This window comes from Hippopotamus amphibius, chromosome 13 (assembly GCF_030028045.1).
Source record: "Hippopotamus amphibius kiboko isolate mHipAmp2 chromosome 13, mHipAmp2.hap2, whole genome shotgun sequence".
NCBI classification, from domain to species: Eukaryota; Metazoa; Chordata; class Mammalia; order Artiodactyla; family Hippopotamidae; genus Hippopotamus; species Hippopotamus amphibius.
Genome location: NC_080198.1, coordinates 39888424 through 39912993, shown reverse-complemented (window position 1 = coordinate 39912993; position 24570 = coordinate 39888424). Strand labels below are relative to the sequence as shown.

The following is a 24570-nucleotide window of genomic DNA, read 5'->3' as shown; positions in this document are numbered from 1 at the left end:
AAGGTGACAAATTAGAGTGTGTTTATGTCCTATATCTTTTAAAAAGCTTACTCTAAAGTGGTCTATTTTATTAGGCATTTAAATGTTTTAATAGTAAGAAAGAAAGAAGTGTACCTTCTCTGTCACACCCATCTATGGCTTAAGCCATCAAGAAGCAATCTGCACATGTATGTATAATATATAAATGCACACATACACATCCATATACCCTTATACACACATGCAAAACATACCCTTATATATATATATACATATGCAGAAACACGTGCGTACACATATATAAATACCTACCCCACACAGAAATATACACGTAAGCGTACATACATACACATAACTATGTATGCATTACATGTAAATATAGATATACTTTGTATACACACATGTATGACACAAACCAGGTAACTAAAAGAGGGAAAAAATATACCTCTTAAATGTTAAAATAACCATGTGAGAACATGCGGTAACAGCAAGCGTCCAGTGCTGGGCAGGCCAAGTGCCCAGGGGGGCAAGGTGCTCCAGCCTGGGGTCCCACCCTGCCACCCCCTGGAGCCTGCCCAGGACCTACCCGCCATTGAGGGTGGGCGTCAGGCCGAAGAGTGTGCAGAGTCCCACAGACATGAGCAGCGAGCTAAGCACCGTGACCACAGCCGCCAGAGCCAGTCCCCACTTGGACTTGACCATGTCGATCTTGCCTGGAGGGCAGAGAGGGCACATCAGGGCGGCATCTCCCCAGGGCCTGGCACACACAGGCCCTTCTAAACTGAGCTCCTAGCGGGGGAGCATGTTCCCTGAAAGTCCAACAAAGGGAAGTTCCCGGTTTGACCAAAGAAAGTGTACACTTTCCAGTCTCAGGGGCGCAGTGTGTCCTTTGGGAACCCCTACCCAGGAAGCAACTTTTCTTGAGAAGTGAGAGGAGCCCTGGACCCACCCAAGCCCCTAAAACTCCATGGCAGGGGTGAAGCCCCAACTTTTGGAACCACCAGCCACATTCTACACCTCTGCCTGGGCCACCTGCAGAAACAGAGAAGGGTGTGACCTGGAAATGCTCGCATTAGCTCGGAGAAAGCCCCAGCCTCCTTGCCGTGGACTTACGCGTGGAAAAGTAGATGTAGGCAAACAAGATGATATAGGTGGTCACAAGAGGGATGAGCTCAGCGATGCCAATCTCCTCCTTGAAGTGCACGTGGACCAGGCTCTCCGCCCGAAGGCTGCAGTTGGGGCTGGGGTGCAGGAGCATCAGGCGGGCCCGCAGGCTGCCCAGAAACCTGGTCGGGGAGTGGGGTGGGGTTGATGGACTGTCCCTCTTGCTCCAGGGGACAAAGACAATCCCTAGAAGGAAGGTCCGTCAGTGCTTCCCTCCTCCCTCTGTGTTGGAGGGAGCTTCTCTGTGGTGTCTAACCTTCCCTCCAGTCTCCAGGGCTTGGCGTGGTTTGGAAGAATTAAAAGGTTGGCCAAGTTGTCTCAGGACCTCCCCCTCAGCCCTCCATTCCCAACCTATCACCCCACTCTGACTGCCAAAGGCCCAGAACAGCCAATCATCAGCATCCTATGTGCCCCTGCTGGGAGCTGTCTCTGCTGGGAAGGTTCTGAGGTTACATGGGGCTCAGCAGCAACCACCTGGGGACCCCTGCCCTATGCTCAAGAGAGAGACCAGTGGAGGCACCAGGACACTGAATTTTCCAGCCCTGCCTTTGTCCCTTGTTCTTTTTTTTTTTTTTTTTTTTTGTGGCTGCACCATGTAGCACGCGGGATCTTAATTTCCCAACCAGGGATCAAACACCCACCCCTCACTCCCACATTGGGAGTGCAGTCTTAACCACTGGACTGCCAGGTAAGTCTCATTGTCCCTTATTCTTAACCAGCTGTCAGGTCATCCCTACTCAAGTGTGAGCAGAAAGCACCCTTCAGCCTAAAGGACACAAACATTTCAACAGGAGGCCTGAGAACTCCAAGTTCCCAAGGGGGCATTCTGGACACTCCAACCAGAACAGGGACTACTCAAAGCCTCCTGTCATTCCACAGCCCCTGAGTCCTGACAACCTTACTTGGCATGGTAGTGCTGGAAGACAAGGGTGATGGTGTACGAGACCAGCCTCTTCCTGGTGTAGAGGCTCACCCCGCTGTACTTCCCAGGGACACCGAACAGCAAGTCTGCAGACAGAAAGCAGCAAGTGCTGACAAAGGAATGGCAGCTACTGTAGAGACACTAGGGGCCCCTTTCCACCCCCATCCTTGGAAACTAGGGGTAACCCCTGATCCGCCAGAGCAGCCATCAAAGAGGACATGGTGACTGACAGGCCCCCTGGCAAGTTCTCAAGGAACCTGCCCTAGGGGTACCTTTGAGCGTGGCTGAGGTCTGCAGGGTTTTAGGCTCATGCTGATGGATGGTTCCGATGATGTCAGGATCAGCATGGAAGCGCTCCCGGTCATTCTGCCAGAAGTTCCCGGGAGACAGCAGCAGGCATCCATGCTCCGGGAGGAGGTTCCGGAGCTTCCTGAGGCCTGGCAGTAGGTCAGTCACCTGCAGGCATACCTCCTCCAGGCTCCTGGTCCCAGAGCTGTGCAGGAGACAGGACGAGGCACCTGCTGTGTCTGCCAGCACAGGACAGGCCCAATGCACTTCCTCGGTCACCTCTGTCATCAGGCTCCCGGATGCCTGGTATCTCAAAGAGCCTGAGGACTAAGGCAGCAGGCGGAGTACTTCTAGGTGGTCAACGACCAAACCTTGTGGCTATCTGACCTTCAAAGTGCACGTGGAGTTCAAAAGCCCATCACCTCCAAGGAGAAGCAAGTTCTGGGAGTGTGCACAGCCCCACTCACTAGAATACCTTGGCCAGTTCAGCAGGCAGAGGGGATAGGGGGAAAATCAAGGGCTTTGTTTTGTTCACTAAAATGCCCGTCAAAGCCCTCAGCTAACTAAAACCCAGCAGTGAGGTAACCTGCAAAGCCAGCACACTCCAGAAAATCAGTGGTGGGCTGGGATCTCAGAAGTGCACCCCCAGGGACAGCCTGCTTCTTGTCAGCATGGCACCACCACCAGACTCACATCTCACAACCCCCAGGCAGTGAGCCCTCTGGGTCACCAGTCAACTGGATCGCAGTTAGCTTGTCACAGGGTCGGCCCAGTGGATACCTAGTCTGTCTGAGACCTGGGGATGAAGCCCAGGGTTCTACCTGTGCCATCTACACAGGTCCAAGGGGAACACAGCTGCAGCCGACTCACAAGTGTGCTGAGAAAAGCAAAGCAAGCTCACCTTCCACAGAGCTGGCTGGCTCAATGGACTTACACTGAGGGCTGCACCCTCCCTTCAGTTCAGATCTGGATCAGGGAGGCTGCGATCCCCAGAAGGGATACCTGTCTCTCAGCACATGGTTCCGGATCTCCTCCACCAGCTGGAATGCCCGGGACAGAGGTGAGCGGAACACATCTACTGCCAGAAGGTTCTTGTGCCAGGGAGACACTGAAGACTTCACAAATATCTGTTGGATATAAGCCACTGGAGCACCCACGTACTGCAGGAGAAACAGGGGAGGGGTAGAAAGGTCAGCTCAGCACAGGAGGGAGAAACACGGCCCGTATTCAGTAAAGATTTACTGAGCACCTACTATAGGCAAAGCAATGTGGGGCCAACTGGACAGGCCTTCGAAAATGAAGACGTCTACAAGGGACTTCTTACCACTTAATGAACCACTTTTATACACATTTCCCAATAGGATAGGCATTGCCAAACTATGGCCACAGGCCATAGAGCCTGGCACCTGTTTTTCTAAATAAAGTTTTCCTGGAACATAGCCACACCTACCCCATTCCGCACTGTTCTGCTTTCATGCAGCAATGAAAGGTGACTGTTCACGACAGATGGTGTGACCCACAAACTCTAAACAAAACCTGTGCTATCTAGCCCTTGAAGTGAAATGCCTGCTGACCCTGCAATAGGCCATAAACTCCCCAGAGGGTGTAGCCTATCTTGTTGATCCTGGTTTTACCACTTGTAGGTCAGTGGTTTTTGAAGCTCAACAGACCCAGTTTTAAATCTCTGCTCTCCAACTGTATGGCCTAAGAAACATTTTTTACTTCTCCAGATTTCAGTTTCCTCACTGTGAAAGGGAGATAATGACATTCACCCCACAGCAACACTAAGACCCGCCCGCGCATATGTGTACACACACACACACACACAGCGCATGAAGAGACAAAGTGTCAATGGAAACATCAGCAGTAACAGGCGTGCCACATCGTCTCACGGACCCCCACAACAGTCCTACGAGAAGCAAAGCGACTCTCTAAGGTTTCAGGACTTGAGCAGGATGGCATGGGGATTCAAACCCAGGTCTCCTGGTTGACAACCATACTTTTCTCACTAGAACCTGCCATCTATCCTGAAAGAGCTAATAGGCACTTAAGTGACAAAAGTGACAGGCGAGGAATGACTTCCAGTGATGGATGTGTCAAGGAGCACCCCCAAAACAAGGTTCTGGACTAGCCATGGCAGGGTTACGGCCAGAGAGGAGCTCAGTAGAGCCACGAGGTGGGGAAGGCTTGGTGGAAGAGAGGAAGTGGGGGCCTCTGAGGAGCAGCCTGGACAGCACAGGAGAGTGCTGGCGGGTAATAATGGAAATCACAGCAAAAACGAGAGGTGGCCAGGATGACACCTGACTGAGCCATCTGGATTTTAACCAGTAAACAAAGAAAAGCCCCTGGCTATCTCTGAGAGAAAGAGGCAACCTGACAAAGCAGTGCTTTGGAGACCCCCCTAAAGCTAGGCTATCATCCACCCAGAGACAGAGAAGGTCCGCCCACAGGCATGAGGCGCTCTGAGGTGCAGGCTGGAGGGAGCCACGTCTGGCCGAGGAATTAGGGGACTGTCCTGATGCCTGTGCCATGATCAGGAACTCTGAAGGGCAGGTGTGCAGATGAAAGGAAGGCCATTTAGCCACTCAATGATTCCATACTCCGGGCTATGGCACAAGCAAGGGTCAAGATGTTGATCACACACAGCAACTTAACACCTCCTGGGCTCCTAGGTGCAAAGGAACAACCCCAGGCAACCATCTGAGCTTCTGTGAAGTATATATTTATGAAAGGCTCTGGTGACAGAAGGCCTCACCCACTTAGTCTTCTGCACCAGATTCAGCCCACTAAAAGCTGCCAGGAGGTACAGAAGTACCGAGAGAGAACTGACCACCACAGGTCCTGATCGGAACAGCAGCTCGACTCAGCACACCACACAGGCCTGAGTGTGGCAGCAGCTGCCCAGAGACTCACAGCTCTGCAAGGAGAGCGATACCCAGGGTGATCATCCTCAGACTCTGTGAAGGACACAGCACAGCACCGTGGAGCCTCCAAGACCCAGGTCTGTTCCCACTGGGCACAGGCTGTGACTCTGCACATACCACATCCTTTGCCCACGGCCCTCATCAGACCCTCCACCCTCACCCTTAGGCCCACTGAGCCTATGCAACTGAACCTTTGGTTTCCAGGCAGGACAGCTCCTTGGCCCTCCCGTCCAAATCCAGCCCCGTTCCCATCGAGGACCATCCAGGCTACCATTTCAACAAAGTAACAACAAACATACTTCAGAAGCAGAGCTCTCCTTCCAGGCTCTAGGGACGTTCCAGGCTCTAGGGACGGCTCCAGCAGCTCTATAAGAGCCCTGCTTAACTCACATTTCTTCTCAGAAGTGTATCTATTATTATTATCGTCATCATTTTTAGGGGAGAGGATTCCATGGTTTTCCTCAGATTTTCATAGGAGTATGTAACCCTTTTGCCCAAGACACCTCTTTCTCCCCTGACCTTCCACCAGCCCTGGGTAAAATCCACTGTTCATTTGTTTTCACTCCTCAGCTGGTAAGCCTTACCAGACAAAAACCACGTAGAAGAGAGCCTATGGCACAGCCACGCTCTCAGCCTTGGCTGGACCTCCCTCTGCTGGCCGGCTCTTATTCACCTCCCTGATTTCCAACTGAACTTTCCAAGCAGCTATTCCACATCTGTCCCGCTCTTTCAAGATCTTGGGTCAGTCATTTAATATGACTGTATCACACTCATCGTCCAACATATGTACCCTCAACCTCCCTCTTCTGGGCATCAAAATTCTCTTATGGTGGTTTATTTAACAGGCACAAACCTACCTCTTGTCATTCACTACCTTAGTTTGCGTTCCCCCAGCAGCAGTCCCTAAGACAAGTGGTTTCCTTGGGAGGTGGAGGAAACACAGGGAGGGGAGTAGGGACAGGAGTAGGGACAGGAGCAGGGAAGGGAAGGCAGCCAACAAAGGGTGTGCTACTGAGCAAGTGACCTCTGTGGATAACTGGATTTAGCTGAGTTATCCCACATAAGGAAAGAGAGCTGAGGTTACATACCAACTCCTGTAGTTACTGGTTGAGGGCTGCTCCTAGGGGTTGTGAGTTCTCCAGCACCTCAGGCCTTCTGTACCAGAGATTCTTTGACAAATGAGATGCGGGTGCTGGTGGCTGGAAGGTAGGCAGGCAGGCACGAAAATGGTAGCAGGAGATGTGGTCAGGGCTACCACTCACTGTGCTGGGCCCTATCATAATCCCTACTTGATACTCAAGTAAGAAACAGACATGGAAACAGAGGTGACAGGAGGAATCCTAAGTGGGTGATGGAGAAAGATGAGGGCCAGCACAGTCCAGATGCCCCTGGGTACAGAGGGAGAAGTCCTCACTAGGTGGAGGCGTCTAACATGGTCCCAACAATCCCCACCTCCTTGTGCTCATGCCCAAGTGTAATCCCCCTTGAGAGTGAGCTGGACCTAGGGACTTGCTTCTGACAAACAGTATGTAGCACAAGTGATGAGCTCTTATTTCTGAGATTAGGTTACAAAAGACTATGACCCTAAAGGCCATTATACTAAGTGAAATAAACCAGGCACAAAAAGACAAATACCATACGATTCCGCTTACATGAGGTACCTAAAGTCGTCAAATTCATAGTGTTAGAAAGTAGAATGGTGGTTACCAGGGGCTGGGAAAGGGGGAATGCGGAGTTACTGTTTAATGTGTACAGAGTTTCTGTTTTACAAGATGAAGAGTTATGAAGATGGATGGTGGCAAGGGTTGTACAATAACGTGAATGTACTTAATACCACTGAACTGTATACTTAAAAACGGTTAAGAGAGGGAATTCCCTGACTGTCCAGTGGTTAGGACCCAGTGCTTTTACTGTCAGGGCTTGGGTTCGATCCCTGGTTGGGGAACTAAGATCCCACGAGTTGCACGGAGCAGCCAAAAGACAAAGAGCCAACCAAAAAACAGTTAAGAGAGTAAATTTTATGTTGTGTGTATTTTGACAATTTTTTTTTAATGGAAGGAAACAGACTATAACGCCTCCTCCGCCTCCCTCCTTTAGAGCCACCACTCTGATGAAGTCAGCTATACCATGAGCTGCTCCAGAAAGGTCCATGTGGCAAGGAACTGATGGGACTTTTAGCCAACACCCAATGAGGGACAAGAGTCCCTCAGTCCAACAGCCTGCAAGGAGCCTGCTTCCAGATCACTGTCTGAGTGAGCTTGAAAGCAGATTCTCTCCAGCCAGGCTTTGAGATAAGCGCAGCCTTGGCTGACAGCTTGACCGCAGTTTGTAAGAGACCCTGAGCTAGAGGACCCAGATAAGAAAACCAAGTCTCAGATAAAAAAGGATATGCCCAAGGACACACAGCTGACAGGCAGCAGAGCTAGGATTAAAGCCCAGTGTTGCCTGATCCCCAAGCTGGTACAGTCTACCTGCCTGGGTAGCTCTGAACCATGTGAGTTCCCATGGAGAACAGGACACAGATGGAAAGGCCCAGCACAAGCAGTGCAGCAGGGGAGCTGAGGTCCTGAGGACCCATGGGATCTCTGACCACCACCATTCACAGCATGAGGCCCCTGACCAGGGCTCCTTGGAAACCTTGCATTCAGGCTCAGACCACCACCATGAACACTGCAGTGCTGGCCTGGAAGCCTAGCCACCTCTGTGGACCCAGCAGGTAGGGCTTGGTATGAGGTTCAGGTTTCCATGATGACCCGGGCTAGGGGAGCCAGGCCAGCGCAGGATGTCTCAAGCTTGTTGTTGCTGTTTTAAACACAATCCTTCCTTCACATTTACAGAAAGCAACCTAGAGCTCCAAGTATTTCACCTTTACATTGACACACCCAGGGGCTTCCTTTACAACATGATATAGAGAACTCCCATTACTCAGTTCTTCTGGAAAACAGGGGTCCTGCTCCTTGTTCTCTAGCCCTGGATGGTGAGGGGGTGGGGGTGGGAAGGGCAGGCTCAAGGGACACACCAGGGTTCAAATTCTAGCTCCACCCCTGGCTGTGGGCCTTGGACAAGGGTCTTACACTCTCCAAGCCTCAGTCCCTTACTTGCTGAGGGAAATGGGAATAGACTCTCAGACCTCAGCAGATCACTGCGAGGACCAAACAATCAACACAGGAAACCACCTAGTAAGGTGTCTGGCCAAACACATGAGTTACATCTAGCTATATCATTATGACTTAAAACTCTTAAAATTGGATTTGGCATCCCTTTAAAATCAATCTCTCCTCCCCTTTCTCGTCCTCTCACCCTCCTCCTAGGCACAGTCATCTCAGTCTCCAAGTTTCTCTAAATTCAGTTAGACTGACCTTCTTACCACCACTTTCATCATGTCATTGCCACTAAGGGAATGGCTTTCCACTGCCCAGAGAATTCATTTAAATTCCAGAGCCCAGTGACTTCCCTGGTGACGCAGCGATTAAGAATCTGCCTGCCAATGCAGGGGACACGGGTTCAATACCTGGTCCAGGAAGATCCCACATGCCACAGAGCAACTAAGCCCGTGCACCACAACTACTGAGCCTGCACTCTAGAGCCCGAGAGCCACAACTACTGAAGCCCGTGCGCCTAGAAGCCCGCGCACTGCAATGAAGAGTAGCCCCCGCTCGCCACAACTAGAGAAAGCCCATGAGCAGCAACGAAGACCCAAAGCAGCCAATAAATAAATAAATAAAATTATAAACTCCAGAGCCCAAGATTTAACTTGGTCACATCTAACTTATCACTTACCAAGCTCCAAGAAAAATGCCTCACTTCAGACTCCCTGTCCCCTAAATAAGCCATGCTTATTCAACAAGTCATTCAACAAAAAACCTTTCCTAAGCATATACTATGTGCAAAAGGTTGGACAAATTTGAATGAAACATGATTGCAACTGGGTCACACTACAGTGCACAAGGAGAACCAGAGCACACATCTGAAAGAGAGCTGGAGAAGGCTTCCTGGAGAGTGTGACGTGAACTAAGGGGTAACAGATAACGAATACATGCCTGGTGCACTCAGAGGGCAGTGCAAGCATGTGAACCTCTGTTCTTCTGTCCTCTGCTCTGGCCAGATCTAATCAATGACAATGATGACAATGGTGATAGCCAGAAACATTTATCGAATGCAAATGATGGGCCAGGCACTGACCTAACTTGTGCATTCTTTCACTTAATCCTATGACAACGTATAATGCAGGTATAATTATTATCCCCATTTTATGAATGTGGAAACTAAGGTACAGAGGTGTTACATAACTTGCCCAAGGTCACACGCCTGTGAAATGGAAAGTCTTCACCTTTCTGCTTTGCTCTGGTTTTCCTCTGGTAAAAATATCCCTCTTTCCAGAAGGAACTGTCCTCCCCCACCCCACAAGGCCACTGATCAGTGATTCCAACACAGGGCGGGCCTAACTCAGCACACAAGGACCTGGCAGAGTTGATTAGGATCCTTTTTGGAGAACATATAAAGGCCCAACTGCAGGGTACAGGCACCATCCCACTGTGGGGAACACTTCAACAAAAGGGGAGAAGGAGGACTATACAGAAAGAGAAACACCTCCAGCATACGAAAAGAATTACAATTCAATAAAAAAAAATCCAAACAACTCAATTCAAAATGGGCAAAACACTGAAACACTCTGCAAAGGAAGATATGCAAATACAATAAGCACTTGACAGTAGTCATCTGGAAAATGTAAATTAAAAACACAACTAGATTGTTCCATACTTCTATTAGAAAGGCTTAAAAACAAAACAAAACAAAACCCTGACAGTACCAAGAACTTTACAGCACAAAGACTGAACTTTAACGTATGGAAATTTAAAAAATAACTTAGGAAGCTGACGGATGTGAAAAGAATGACACTTCATCTCTGTAGTCTTCCTTCCCCAAACCCATAACCCCATTCTAATTTAGAGAAAAACAGACAAATCCCACTTGAGGAACATGACTCAAAACCGTCAAGGTCATCAAGAACAAGTAAAGTCTGAGAAACTATCACTAAGGAAAAGTAAGGAAACCAGATTTCCATAGCTTGTACCTATGTCTTTTTTTCTCTCCCAAGATCCCATCCTAGATACCATGTAACATTTATTTGTCCTGTCTCTTGAGTCTTCTCTTAGCTGTGACAGTTTATCAGACTCTTTTTTGATGACCTTGACAGTCTTGAGGAGTGCTAGTCCGGAACTGTGTAGACCATCCCTCAACTGGGATTCGTCTGAAGTTCTTCTCATGATTAGACTGGAGTTAGGGGTTTGGGGGAGGAAAACCACAGAGGTAAAAGACTCTTCTCGTCACACATCAAGGGTACATACCATCAACCTGATGTACCACTGCTGATGTTGACCCTGATCACCTTGCTCAGGAGCTATGTCAGGTTCTCCAATGTAAAGTGACTCTTTTCTCCCCTCTCCACATGGTACTCTTTGGAAGGAAGTCACTATGCACAGTCCATAATTAAGGAAGGGGGATTATATTCCACCTCCCTGAGGGCAGATTAGCTACATAAATTTAGAATTTTTTGCCCAGATTTGTCTGTTTTCCTCCATTTATTTATTCAATCATATGGACTCAGATATTTATTTTATACTATGGCCTATAATCCAATACTACTTTATTATTTTGTTGAAAAATGTATTTTATTTTCCAGCATTGGCCATTGGGAGCTCTTTCAGTTGGCTCCTGTGTCCCTTTGACATATGCTGAATTTATTTTAAAAAAATATCTTTGTCTTCTCTTCCTAAGCACTAGATCTTCTCTGGAGCAGTGAGACTCTATGTGTCCCTAAGATCATTCTGCCAGGCACACTTCAGACGTTCAATAAACATGTGCTGAATAAAGGAATGAATGGAGGAATGAAGGATGTTTTGGTTCCTTGGTGTGAGCAGGAGATGCTTGTGCTACGCTGACCAGCGCCCGGACGTCCTAATTTTCCTTTGGAAACCATCCTCTCTCATCCCCAGCCTGGTGATGGAGACAATCAAGTGATGAAGTCAGTCAACAAAGCACCTCCTCTGGCCACAGGGTTTAGGGTGGGGACAGGCAGGTAACCCCTTTCAGAGCCAAGTGGGCACCCTCTCATCCTCCACTGGTTTGGATGCTTCAAGAACATGGGACTGGATCTGCTGCAGCCACTGTTAGTGAGACAAGAGTGAGCTGACAACAGAGAGGGCAGAGCTGAGAGATGGACTCCTTCTGAGGCCTAAACCATGCTGTCCTTGAGTAAGCCCTGCCTATCACTGTGACCCCAAAAATGCGCTTTGTACTTACTCTAGTTTGGATTGAGTTTTCTGTTCCTTATGATTAAAGCAACCCTTATTCCTGTATTGTTGACCTTTCTTTTTTTTTTTTATGACGGACAGTCAATGGAGGTGAGATAACTGACCACTGAACTGCATGACACCAGGTGACTGCACCAGGGCCTGGGTTTCCTTCTCAACCTTTCAGGGGCTGGGGACCCAAATCAGAAAGAGAAAAAAGGGACAATTCTCTAATTTCTGAACCCTCAAGTTACTCTGTACACCCACTCACTACTATCAACCCAGTCCAAAGAAGGACACTAAGGAAGTTTAAAGGGCTCACAAACAAGTAAACCCCTAACAGCCGTACCATGAAACATCTATTCCGTGCCATCAGGCCCACTGATCTCTACTAGTCACAAAACATTCACCAACACAGACTACCCTGTTGTGACCGGAAACCATCAGCTCCACTATGTGGTAAAACTGCATCAAGAGGTTAATGGAGGCAAAAGGTTTGATCCAATAAGGTCCCATAGTGAGCCAAGGGTCAAGCTGAGACATGAAGTTACAGAACTGGTTTCTGCCACATCAGACCATGCTCCCTCTGACCTTCATGGGCAGAGTACCATTGAGCCTGGACTGTGTACTTCCTCTTGACACCATGCGTAGTTGTAACACATACCTATCTGACCAGATATGTCTCTATTTCAGCAACATTAGAACAAAGTTTTTAACAAGTTACCTGGCTGCTATATCACCCGAAAAAGAAATGGGGAGGACAGTGCAATCACTGTCAGAGAGAAGGTAGGAGAGGAAGAGCTCTGCTCCCTGAGCTTGGTTTTGCTCCTCAGCAACAGACTCAGCAAGCCCAGCACCAATCCATGGGACCAGAGCACAACACATGAGGGAAGAACACTTCCTCCATACCTGGCAGGTGAAAGTTTTTTTTAGAGATGAACGAATCATTCTTGTAAGACTTCCAAATAATGAGTCCAGAGCTCTGGTGAGTTAAGTCCTGAACCTCAGACCCTCAACTGGAGAGAGTGTTTCTTCCTTGTTTACATCAGTGCTCAGCTCAGACAGTCAACTGAGAACAGTATGATTCAGAAGAAGCAGTGGGCTTCGGGTCAGGAGATCTGGAGTTCTAATCCAGTGCTGACCCCATGGAAATTAAATTTAAACTGAGGCACGTGATCACTCTGGGCCCCAGCTTCCTTAACTGCAAAAGAGATGAACAAAACCTGCACACTTTACCTGACTGGATTGTGAGGGTAAAACAGGACCTACCAGATTTGAAAAAATTAGGTGCACACTGCAAATATTAAATGGTGTTGGGACTCTGATGATAAAACATTCTCTAGGGATGCTCAGTGGTTCCCATAACTACCTGGCACAAGGAGGAGACAGCGCTTTGTCCAGGACACTGCCTGGCACCCGTGCACGGAGTGTGAGCAGCCTACACATGAACCCAGACCCACCCAGCCACAGCTATGGCAATCACAATCTCCAGCTTTTCTAGGACAGTCACACTTCTTTCTATGTTGTTTGGTGTTTCCTTTCAAAACAGGAATGTATAACTAGAGGTATTAAATGTATAACTAAATATTTTTGGTGCCTTTGTAAAGCTGTTCAAGTATATGTATTTACCTATCAGAAGCTGACCACCCTCACTCACTCACAGAACCCCTGCCTTGGCCAATCTGCACCCAAGGCCCAGGGCTCTCCTCAGCGATATGATGAGTACCTACCCACTCCGGCTGCTCATTAGGCTCTCCTGGCTTGTGGTCAGAGGCCACAGGTGGGGGTGAGTAATCCTTCACAGGAGTGGTGAACTCCACGGGTCCCGTCCCTGGCAAGGGGAGTTTCAGCAGTGGGTAGCTGGGATGAACAAAAAGAAGAGAAGAGTTAGGACATGATGGCAGATAGAATCTGTGCTAACAGTGATGCAGGAACCACTGCAGTTGCACTAAATTCTCCATGCTAGGAGAACGGTACAAATGTACAAAATATTAGTTATAAAACTTCAGAGCTATGAGGAAACTCAGAAGCCTCTAGATCAGAATTTTCCAACTCCTTTTTAGTCACAGGAAACTCAACTCATAAACTATTTTATGAAGTAGCTTACTGGTTGAATATATTTAGAGATGTAATAAAAGCAAGATGCTAAACAAACTTCTGGTCAAATTAGACACAAGTACAACAAGAAAAAACTGGGGAGGGACTTCCCTGGTGGTCCAGGGGGTAAAACTCTGCACTTCCACTGGAGGGGGCACAGGTTCAATGCCTGGTTGGGGGAGTTCCACATGCTGTGCAGTGCAGCCAAAATAAAAACCAAAAACAAAAAAACTGGGGAAACAAAAATCCAGAAGGATCCTGATTCAGACTGCTGAGCAAACGGCTCCAATTTAAAGGGACAGACCATGAAAATTGTGCATAACACATTGAGGGTATGGTTTATACTAGATTAGTCTGAATAGAAGTCAATGAACCCACCACACGGAAAGGAAAAAACCTGGCCTAACATCAAAAAGTTGGCAAATGGATGTGCTTTTGTTTCAGGTTTCACTTCTTTTAAAACTTTTTTTTAGGACTTCCACAGCAGTCCAGTGGTTAAGACTCCACGCTTCCACTGCAGGGGGCACAGGTTTGATCCCTGGTCAGGGAAGTTCCGTGTGTGGCGCATGCGGCAAAAAAAACAAAAACAGCTTAAAAAAAAAAAAAAAACTGAGAATTAACTTTTACATAGTACAATGCACAAATCTTAAGTATCTAGTGCAGTGAGTTTTTACATATGCATACACCTGTGTAACCACTACCTAGATCAAGCTACAAAATATCTCCAGAACCTCAGAAGGTAGCCTTGTATCCTCACCCAGTGAAGAGCCTCCTTTACCACAAACCACTATTAGAATTTCTATCACCATAAATTAGTTCTGCTGTTTCTGATGGCATATAACTGAAATCATCCATTCCACTGTATATTCTTTTGTGACTGGCTGTCTTCACTTAAATTCCACCTACTAGATTCATCCACACTGGTGCACGTAGCAGATCATTCTTTTCCATAGATATGTACTATTCCACTGTGTGAACATACTACTGTGCATTTATCTAACCCCATGTTGAGGAACATTTGGCTGTTTCCAGCTGAAGCCATTAAGAATAGAGGTATTGCAATAATTTTTTATTTATTTATTTATTGGCTGTGTTGGGTCTTCATTGCTGCACACGGGCTTTCTCTAGCTGCGGCGAGCGGGGGCTACTCTTTGTTGTGGTGCGCGGGCTTCTCATTGCTGTGGCCTCTCTTGTTGCAGAGCACGGGCTCTAGGTGCATGGGCTTCAGCAGCTGTGGTACACGGGCTCAATAGTTGTGGCTCATGGGCTCTAAAGCGCAGGCTCAATAGTTGTGGCACACGGGCTTAGCTGCTCAGCGGCATGTGGTATCTTCCTGGGGCAGGGCTCGAACCCGTGTCCCCTGCACTGGCAGGCAAGTTCTTAACCACTGAGCCACCTAGGAAGCCCTATTGTGATAATTTTTGTGTAAACACTCATTCCTGTGTAAGCACTCATTTCTGTTGGGTATATTCCTATAATGAAATTTCTGGGTTGTGGATTATACATATATTTAGCTTTGTAGATAACACCAGTTTTCCAAAGGAGTTATTTGAATTTATGTTCCCACCAGCAGTGTGATGGGAGTTTCAACTGCTTCAAATCCTTGTCACCTCTTGATATTATCAGTCCAATTAATTTTAACCATTTAGAGGAGGAGGCGGTCGTATCTCTCTGTGGTTTTAATATACAGTAAATTGTGTTGAAAACTCTTTCATATGCTTATTAGCCATTTGGATAAATCCTCTTTTGTGAAGCACATCTTCAACTCTTTAACTGTTTTTTAATTGAGTCACCTTTATACATTCTCATATGAGTCCAGAGTCCTCTATACAGCTATAAATTTCCCTCTTAGTTCTACTTTCACTGCATCCCATAAGTTTTGGTATATTGTGTTTTTGTTTTCATCATCTCAAGGTATTTTCTATTTTCCCTTCTGATTTCTTCTTTGACCCAGTGGTTTTAGAATGATTTGTGAATTTTCCAGTTTTCCTTCTATTATTGATTTTTTAAAAGAACTTTTATTGAGATATAATTGACATACAATAAACTGCATATATTTAAAGTGTACAATTTGATATTTTTTTTCTTATTAGTAATGTATATATGGCAATCTCAATCTCCCAATTCATTCCCCACCCCACTTTCCCCACTTGGTGTCCATATGTTTGTTCTCTACATCTGTGTCTCTATTTTGGCACACAGATTCTTATACACTGTGCCACCAGGGAAGTCCCACAGATTACACTTTATACATTTGATCTCTTTAACGTAAATTATTGTTTAATGCACTAGCTCTTTAAATTACAAAATATGAAAGAAAGATATTACAAACAAAACAAAAGCACAACAAAACTGATTATCTTTACTAGTGTTTATTTTTTCTTATGGTTTCAAATTGTAGGACAGGTCCACTGGTAACAAATTCCCTCAGCTTTTGTTTATCTGGAAATGTCTTAATTTCTCCATTATTGAAGTATCGTTTGTTTTCTTAATTTGAAAGCACTGTTTAATTTTTTTTTTGGCCATGCCCCCCTTGGAATGTGGGATCTTAGTTCCCTGACCAGGGATCAAACCCAAGGCCCCTGTGTTGGAAGCTCAGAGTCTTAACCACTGGACCACCAGGCAAGTCCCTGAAATATAGTTTTGTAGAATATAGAAGTCTTGGTTGTGTTTTCTTTTTCCCTTTCAGGACTTTAAACATGTGATCCCATTGCCTTCTGGCCTCCATGGTTTCTGAGAAGAAATTAGCTATTAATCTATCGAGAATCCCTTTTACATGAAGGGTTGCTTCTCTCTTGCTGCTTCCAAAAGCTAAGTTTCAGCTGTTTGAAGGCAGGTGTCAAGGGCTTCTCTAGACTTAGCTAAGGTTTTGCTGAGGGAAAGCTCTGCACAATGCCTGGGCTGACCTCTGGGCTCCGGGTGCAGAGAGGAGTCCTGAGGCCCAGAGCTAAGACTGCTGAAGTTCTAGCTCTACTACAAGATGAAGGCAGACAGTACATTTTATTTATCTACATTCACTTTCCACACAGTAGCTGCTCAAAACACACAGACTAAACTAAAGGCAGCCTGTTTCTCAAGATTTGAAATATTTAAAACATCTGTGAATTCCAAGAGTCTAAGCATTCCAGCAGGAAGAGAAAGAAGGGCAGAACACTCCAGAGCATCCACTTCCTTAGGATAAAGTCTCTTAGGAAATGTCCACAGGCCTTGAAATGCTTAAAACGGCTCACAGTCATTCTCCAACCTTGCCCTGGAGCCACACACAACTCCCCTCTTGCTTCTGAGGCTCTGTACTTGCTGGAACACTCTTGTCCATTCTTCTAGATTACTCAGCTTCAAGGTCTCAGCTGCAGTATCACTTGCTCAGGAAATCTTTCTCCTTTCCCCAGAGTCAGGGTTAAGGCCCCTCCTCCTATGAGCTGCCAAAGTGCCCCATACTCACCCCGACCTGGTTCTTATCACTGATGGTGAACCTGCCTGTTTCTGTCTCTCTAACAATGATGATGGTTTCTAACTCTCACTGACTACCTATTATGTGCTAAGTGCCTTCCATCTTTTTGCTCATTTAAGCCTCACCACAGGGACTTCCCTGGTGGTCCAGTGGGTAAGACTCCGCGCTCCCAATGTAGGGGACCTGGGTTCAATCCCTGGTCAGCGAACTAGATCCCATATGCATGCTGCAACTAACAGTTGGCATGCCAAAAATAAGAGCCCACATGCTAAAACTAAGAAGCCCACATGCTGCAACTAAAGATCCTGCATGCCGCAACTAAACATGCTGTAACAAAGATCCTGCATGCCGCAACTAAGACCCGGCACAGCCAAAATAAATAAAACAAACAAACAAAACAAAAACAAGCCTCACCACAACCCAACAAGGCACACAAAGGCTATATCCCCCACATCGCCCCCCCAACAAAGTGGCAGAATCAGTATGTGAACACAGGCAGTCTGGCCCCAGAGTCCATGCCCTTAACATCACACTATACCACCTTGTATTACATTTCTGTAATGTTTAAAAATTTAAACAACCATACATTCCTTTTAATAGAAGCACAAGAAAAACACCAAGAAAAAGATTTCTACAAAAATGCAAAATGCAAGGCAATAATCACCGTCCATGGCTACCAAATTTGAGACCAAAAAGAAAGCTTGGAAGAAAACTGTCGGGCAATTTTAGGAGTAAAAACATTCACTCTCCCAAGGTCAGAAAAAAGACTAAAGAAAGAAACCATGTGGGGATTTCTACCACCACCCCACACTGCTTCCGCAAACTCGTTTCTAGGACCAGATCCTATCTTGGCTTACCCTGATCTTACAGAAGCAAAGGAAATGAACCAGGTCTTTAAAACCTCCCCTGCCTTTCCTGACTCAGCTGCACCCATCCAGCAAGCACTCTGAACTTGATTCTGCTTTCTCTCATACTCCACATTTGGTCCTCAGAAAATCCCAAGGGCTCCACCTTCAAAACATATCCAGACTCAGCCACATCTCACCACTTTCAGGACTTCCACTTTAAGTAACAACCATCAACTCTTACCTGGAGTAATACACTAGCCTAGCTAGACTCCCTGCTTCTACTCCTGAAATCACTTGTTTCCTAATCAGGTATAGAACTGCAATCCAAAATCTTCCCCACCTCCTAGCCCACACACCTTTATGCTGCTATGCCCGCATAGCCCACATCTCACCACCCAACACATGCCCAGAGGCTGCTGGTGCCCTACCCTTATCCCCTCTGATCTTATTTCTGGGCATGTTGGTTCAATTTCCAACTGTCAGCACTTGCATCTCCTCATTTGAGAGTATTCAATTGCTGTTGGAGGCCTCTCTGCCTAAGTGAGACAGGCCACAAGTGCTGAGAATTAATGCTGGCAGGAAGCATCCCTCAATCTGGGTTGATGTTATTGTATAGATGAGGGGTCGGCAAACTACAGCCCACGTCCTGTTTTTGTGTGGTCTGTGAGATAAGAGTGGTTTTTACATTTTAAAAGGGTTATATAAAACAAAACAAAGAAAAATATGCAATAGAGACTACATGTGGCCTTCCTATTTGGCCCTTTAGGGAATGAGTTTGCTGACCTGGCACAGACGGTCCAGCTACCCACGCTCAGGTGGGGAGCTCTGAGGTGGACGTCCTGCACTGTTTCTCAGCGTCCCCAGTTGAGATCACTCTCAGCTGCCCATGGTGGTAACATGCTGGATGATACACCTTCTGTTCCATATCACTCTCCTACCGGCTGACCAGTGTTTGTTCCATCTTACACATAAGCTACATGTACTCAAATCCCTGTCTCAGGGCAAGCCCAAACTAAACACTCCCCCTGCCCCCCAAACGCTAACCAAATTCCTGCTCACCCTTCAAGGCAACACTGCCTCTCCACTCCTCCACCCCCAGGCTGTCAGGCACCTCTCCTTTGTACTCTCATGGCAACCTCCAAACACTGATCCAGAGACTTCAATTCACCTGCTTGATTAATATAAGAAACACTGGGGAGGGGACATGCCCTTCTAATTTGTGCATCCCCAATACCAGCCACATGGAAGATGTTCAAGAAATGTGGGTTGATTACTTATCTACCAGATGCTCTACTGAGGACTAGCTTCATAGGTGTGCAACCTGTGTGACTGCACAGGACCCCGTATGCAAGGGCTCGGTGCTTGGGGTTTTAATGCTCTGCAGGAGCTATATGGAAATTCTTTTTTTTTTTTTAATTAATTTCTATTGGAGTATAGTTGCTTTACAATGTTGTATTAATGTCTACTGTATAACAAAATGAATCAGCTATACATATGCATATATCCCCTTTTTTAGATTTCCTTCCTGTTTAGGTCACCACAATGCCTAAGTAGAGTTCCCTGTGCTGTACAGAATGTTCTCTTTAGTTATCTATTTTATACATAGTATCAATAGTGTATATGTGTCAATCCCAATCTCCCAATTCCTCCCACCTTCAACTTCCCCCTTGGTATCTATGTCCGTGTCTCTATTTCTGCTTTGCAAATAAGATCATCTATACCATTTATGTGCGTTAATATACGATATTTGTTTTTCTCTTTCTGATTTGCTTCACTCTATATGACACTCTCTAGGTCCATCCACATCTCTACAAATGACCCAATTTTGTCCCTTTTCATGGCTGAGTGATATTCCACTGTATATATGTACCACATCTTCCTTTTTTTAATTTATTTACTTATTTGCTCTGTTGGGTCTTCATTGCTGCACAAGGGCTTTCTCTAGTTGCAGCAAGCAGGGGCTACTCTTCATTGTGGTGCACAGGCTCCTCTCTGCAGTGGCTTCTTTTGTTGTGGAGCATGGGCTCTAGGCACGTGGGCTCAACAGCTGTGGCTCACAGCCTCTAGAACGCAGGCTCAATAGTTGTGGCACACGGGCTTAGTTGCTCTGCAGCATGTGGGATCCTCCTGGAGCAGGGATCGAACCCGTATCCTCTGCATTGGCAGGAGGATTCTTAACCACTGCACCACCTAGGAAGTCCCTGTACCACATTTTCTTTATCCATTCCTCTGCCAATGGACATTTAGGTTGCTTCCATGTCCTGGCTATTGTAAATAGTGCTGCTATGAACATTGGGGTGCTTGTGTCTTTTTGAATTATGGTTTTCTCTGGGGATATACCCAATAGTGAGACTGCTGGGTCATATGGTAGTTCTAGTTTTAGTTTTTTAAGGAACTTCCATACTATTTTCCATAGTGGCTGTACCAATTTACATTCTCACCATATACGGAAATTCTTTATAAATCTATCTTTCGACTTGTGCTTATAAATGAAGTCCATCACAATAGAGCATGTGCTGAGGATGTGGAGTGTAGTCACAGGTGGTCCCTCCCCCCGGGACAGGTGCTTGACCAAAACATGGAGGGCTGTTCAGAAGTGCATACCCTGCTGTGTCCTGGAGCAGGGTGAGGTGTTGGCCATCGTCTACCCCAGGCTGGCTGCACCACAGCACATCTGGTGGGCATTTTGGCAGGAGCAAGCCTTTCATCTACTCCCATCCACGCATATTTTAGTACTTGTAACGGTACTTTTCCTCTGCTTTTTGAAGAAGCAGCCCTGCATTTTCATGTTGCACTGGGTCCCACAAATGACAGTGGTGGCTCTATATCTCCTCCCATTCTTATTCCCAGTCATCTGTGATGGGAGCTCAGGAGACACTGAAGACATGCAGAAAGAGCAACCAGAAAAATGACACTCAGAGATGTGACACAGGACACCTCTCTGGAAACCTCAGGAGTGGGACGTGTTTTCTGTCTTCCCTTCTCAGGGGAGAACAATACAGGACTAGGGGCGGGGTAGTCAAAGACTAAAAAGGGAAATTTCTGATATCTCCTGATCTCTCTTCTGTTGGAGGAAATTTGGGGTGATAAGGGAGTCTTTGATCTTCTACAAGCTTTTCAGAACTTTTCCAGAGCTTGTGTGTGAGGCTGAGATAACTTCTGCTTGGAGGGAGGCTCTGGCTTTGGAATGCTGAACAGGACCTGGGAGCAGGGGCTGGAGCTGGTCCCCTGGGCTCCTGAGCCTAGGCTTTGGGGCAGAGGTGAGTGATGCTCTTGGACTTTGTTCTCAGCTATCCAGCCCGGCTCTCAAAGCACAGGTGCAGACAGGACTTTGGTTACTCAGATTTCTTTCTTGTTCATGAAAAGAATATAAATGTGTCCAGAGAGTTGGCCACATGGATACAAAAAGAGGGAGCCTGTTCTATAGTCCCCTGTGTGCCCACCCACAAAAGGGCCATGATGATCGTGGGGAAATCTGAGCTGTGGGCAAAAAAGGGAGAGAGGTTGAGAGTGGAGACCACCACAACTGAGATGTCCAGCCTCAGCCTGAAGGTGCTGCTTTCCTCCAGAGAAAAAGAAGGAGGAAAAGGCCAAGTCTGCTCTGGGATACCCACACAGGCTGCAGGATTATCCTCTTTCAGGAGGTCTGAAATGGTCTCATCATGATTCCAACTTACTCTCCAAGTTAAAATCCACCCTTTATAACCATGAACAGCAGGTTTGAATCACAAATGACCTGATGACCCTCACATTAACCTCTGACCCACACATAGGGCAATTCAGCTGGCCTGGCACCCAGACACTCCTCCTTCACCCCACGGCACACCCACCACTTCCCAGGGCAGGTCCCAAGCAACAGCACCCTCTGCCTTGCTGGACTGCTGCTGGGCCACACCTCCGGTCCTGGTAGCCTAACCTCTAGGAAATGTAAACAGATACCTCTTGCCACAGTACCTACTTGCTACAAGTTTCATCAGATTTTCCCAAAGGAAAGAGCATTTATGGCTCTCAGGGTGATCCAGTGGGATGAACAGGTCCACAGCTCAGGTAGCTGCTAGATCCAGATGGAGGTACCAAGAGCAGCAGTCCTTTCAGTTCAAAGTGAACAAGTCCCTCAATCCAGGTACAATAAAGGTAAGCAATTAAATGAAATCTGAATATCTAATAAAACTACTAAAAGCTATCTATTTATTTCTCCAAAGACGACATACAAATGGCCAATAAGCACATGAACACATGCTCAACATCAATAATTATTAGAGAAATGCAAACCAAAACTACAATGAGGTACCATCTCACACCAGTCAGAATGGCCATTATGAAAAAGTCTACAGAACTTCCTAGGTGGCACAGTGGGTAAGAAACTGCCTGCCAATGCAGGCGACACAGGTTTGATCCCTGCCCCAGGAAGATGCCACACGCCACGGAGCAACTAAGCCTGTGCACCACAACTATTGAGCCTGCGCTCTAGAGCCTGTGAGCCACAACTACTGAGCCCACGTGCTGCAACTACTGAAGCCCACACACCTAGAGCCCTTGCTCTGCAACAAAAGAGGCCACTGCAATGAGAAGCCCGCACACCAAAACAAAGAGTAGCCCCCGCTCGCCGCAACTAGAGAAAGCCCGTGTGCAGCAACGAAGACCCAACACAACCAATTAAATAAATTTATAAAAAGAAAAACAAAGAAAAATCCACAAATAACAGATGCTGGAAAGAGTGTGGAGAAAAGGGAACCCTCCTACACTCTTGGTGGGAATGTAAGTTGGTACAGCCACTACAGAAAACAGTATGGAGTTTCCTTAAAAAAACAAAATTAGCGTTGCCATGGACTTCCTAGGTGGCGCAGTGGTTAAATCCGCCTGCCAATTCAGGGGACATGGGTTCGATCCCTGCCCCAGGAAGATTCCACATGCTGGGGAACAACTAAGCCCGTGTGCCACAACTACTGAGCCTGTGCTCTAGAGCAACTACTGAAGCCCGCGCACCTAGAGCCTGAGCTCTGCAACTAGAGAACCCACCACAATGAGAAGCCCGTGCACTGCAGCAAAGAGTAGCCCCCACTAGCCGCAACTAGAGAAAGCCCGTGTGCATCAACAAAGACCCAATGCAGCCAATAGATAAATAAATAATTAAAAAAAAAATAGAGTTGCCATATGATCCGGCAATCCTACTCCTGGGCATATATCCAGAGAAAACCATAATTCAAAAAGATACATGCACCTCTTTGTTCATAGCAGCACTATCTACAATAGCCAAGACATGTAAACAACCTAAATGTCCATCGATAGATGAATGGATAAAGAAGATGTGGTACATATATACAATGGAATACTACTCAGCCATAAAAAAGAATAAAATAACACCATTTGCAGCAACATGGATGGACTTAGAGATGATCATATGAAGTGAAGTAAGTCAGCAAGAGAAAGGCAAATACATGATATTACTTACATGTGGAATCCGAAATATGACACGAAGATGAACTTATTTACGAAACAGAGAAAGACTCACAGACATAAAAGACAAACTTATCGTTACCAAAGGGGAAAGCGGGTCGGGGAGGGATAAACAGGGAGTTTGTAATTAGCAGATACAAACTACTATATATAAAATAGATAAAACAAGGTCCTGCTGTATAGCACAGGGAACTATATTCAGTATCCTGCAATAAACCATAACGGAAAAGAATATGAAAAGAATTTGTATGTGTGTGTATACACACACACACACATACACACAGCAGAATGGGAGCTGCTCCGGATAGAAAAGCTTCCCATACAGAAGAGGATAGCAAGGCTTGTGCCCTGGGTCCACAATATCTGAACTCCTGGCCATAAAGGCCCAGAATCTCCGGATTTTTCTGATACAATCTTTATCATCTTTGGAGACTGAGGGACTTCATCTAGTCTTAGAAATTTCTTCCTAAGCCAACCAGATTTTAAGAAAAAGAAAATTTTAAATTCCTTTCCAATAACATAACAAAGATGCTGGTTTTAAAAAATAAGTACACAGCACTAAGAATGTGACAGTACACCCTGATACAGGGTGACAATAAAGACAAGAGGAAACTACAGTGCCCTTAGAGGGTGGGACCAAAAAGAGGCAGCAGGTTCAGAGGGGTGTGCCAGGGTAGTAGCCTCCCTGTCCTTCTGTCGGGACAATGGTAAGCTGAATGAACACTATCGTAAACAGGAAAGGAGGCGAGGAAGATGCCACCTATTCTTCCTGTATGGCTCGGCTCAGGTGTTCTCCTCCCTGGAAGCCTCCCTATCGCTGTCTCCCTTTGCACCAAGCCTAGGTCACATCTGCTATGCACAATATCCAATGGCACTGCAATTACCTCTCTCAGGCTGAGACTGTGGGAGGGACTGTGTTCTGCATCACTGGTCTGGCACAGTTCTTGGCATAAATTATAGTCATCTTTATTGAGGTGGCTATAAAACCCAACTTTATGCTCTCTCCTCAACTTCTGTTATGTAGGGCCACTGCCTCAAAAAGCTTCTCTGTCCTCTGTCTAGGCAGATCCTGCCAGGCCCTGCCGCTGGCCTACTGCAACTGAGACTCTCTCTCAGGCTTACTGATCAAGGAGCAGTATCAGCACCA

The 24570-nt window shown here is 46.6% G+C and overlaps 1 protein-coding gene across 3 annotated transcripts in view; it reads right to left on the bottom strand.

Moving 5' to 3' along the window:
• SCAP (SREBF chaperone) overlaps positions 1-24570 on the bottom strand; it is a 77701-nt gene that overhangs the window by 9836 nt on the left and 43295 nt on the right. For all 3 annotated transcript variants that reach the window (XM_057706842.1, XM_057706843.1, XM_057706844.1), the window contains exons 3-8: positions 13301-13430; positions 3356-3513; positions 2338-2558; positions 2046-2151; positions 1093-1265; positions 566-692 (exon numbers count right to left, since the gene is read on the bottom strand). In XM_057706842.1, coding sequence (XP_057562825.1) covers positions 566-692; positions 1093-1265; positions 2046-2151; positions 2338-2558; positions 3356-3513; positions 13301-13430 — 915 coding nt within the window. The remainder of the gene's footprint in view (positions 1-565; positions 693-1092; positions 1266-2045; positions 2152-2337; positions 2559-3355; positions 3514-13300; positions 13431-24570) is intronic.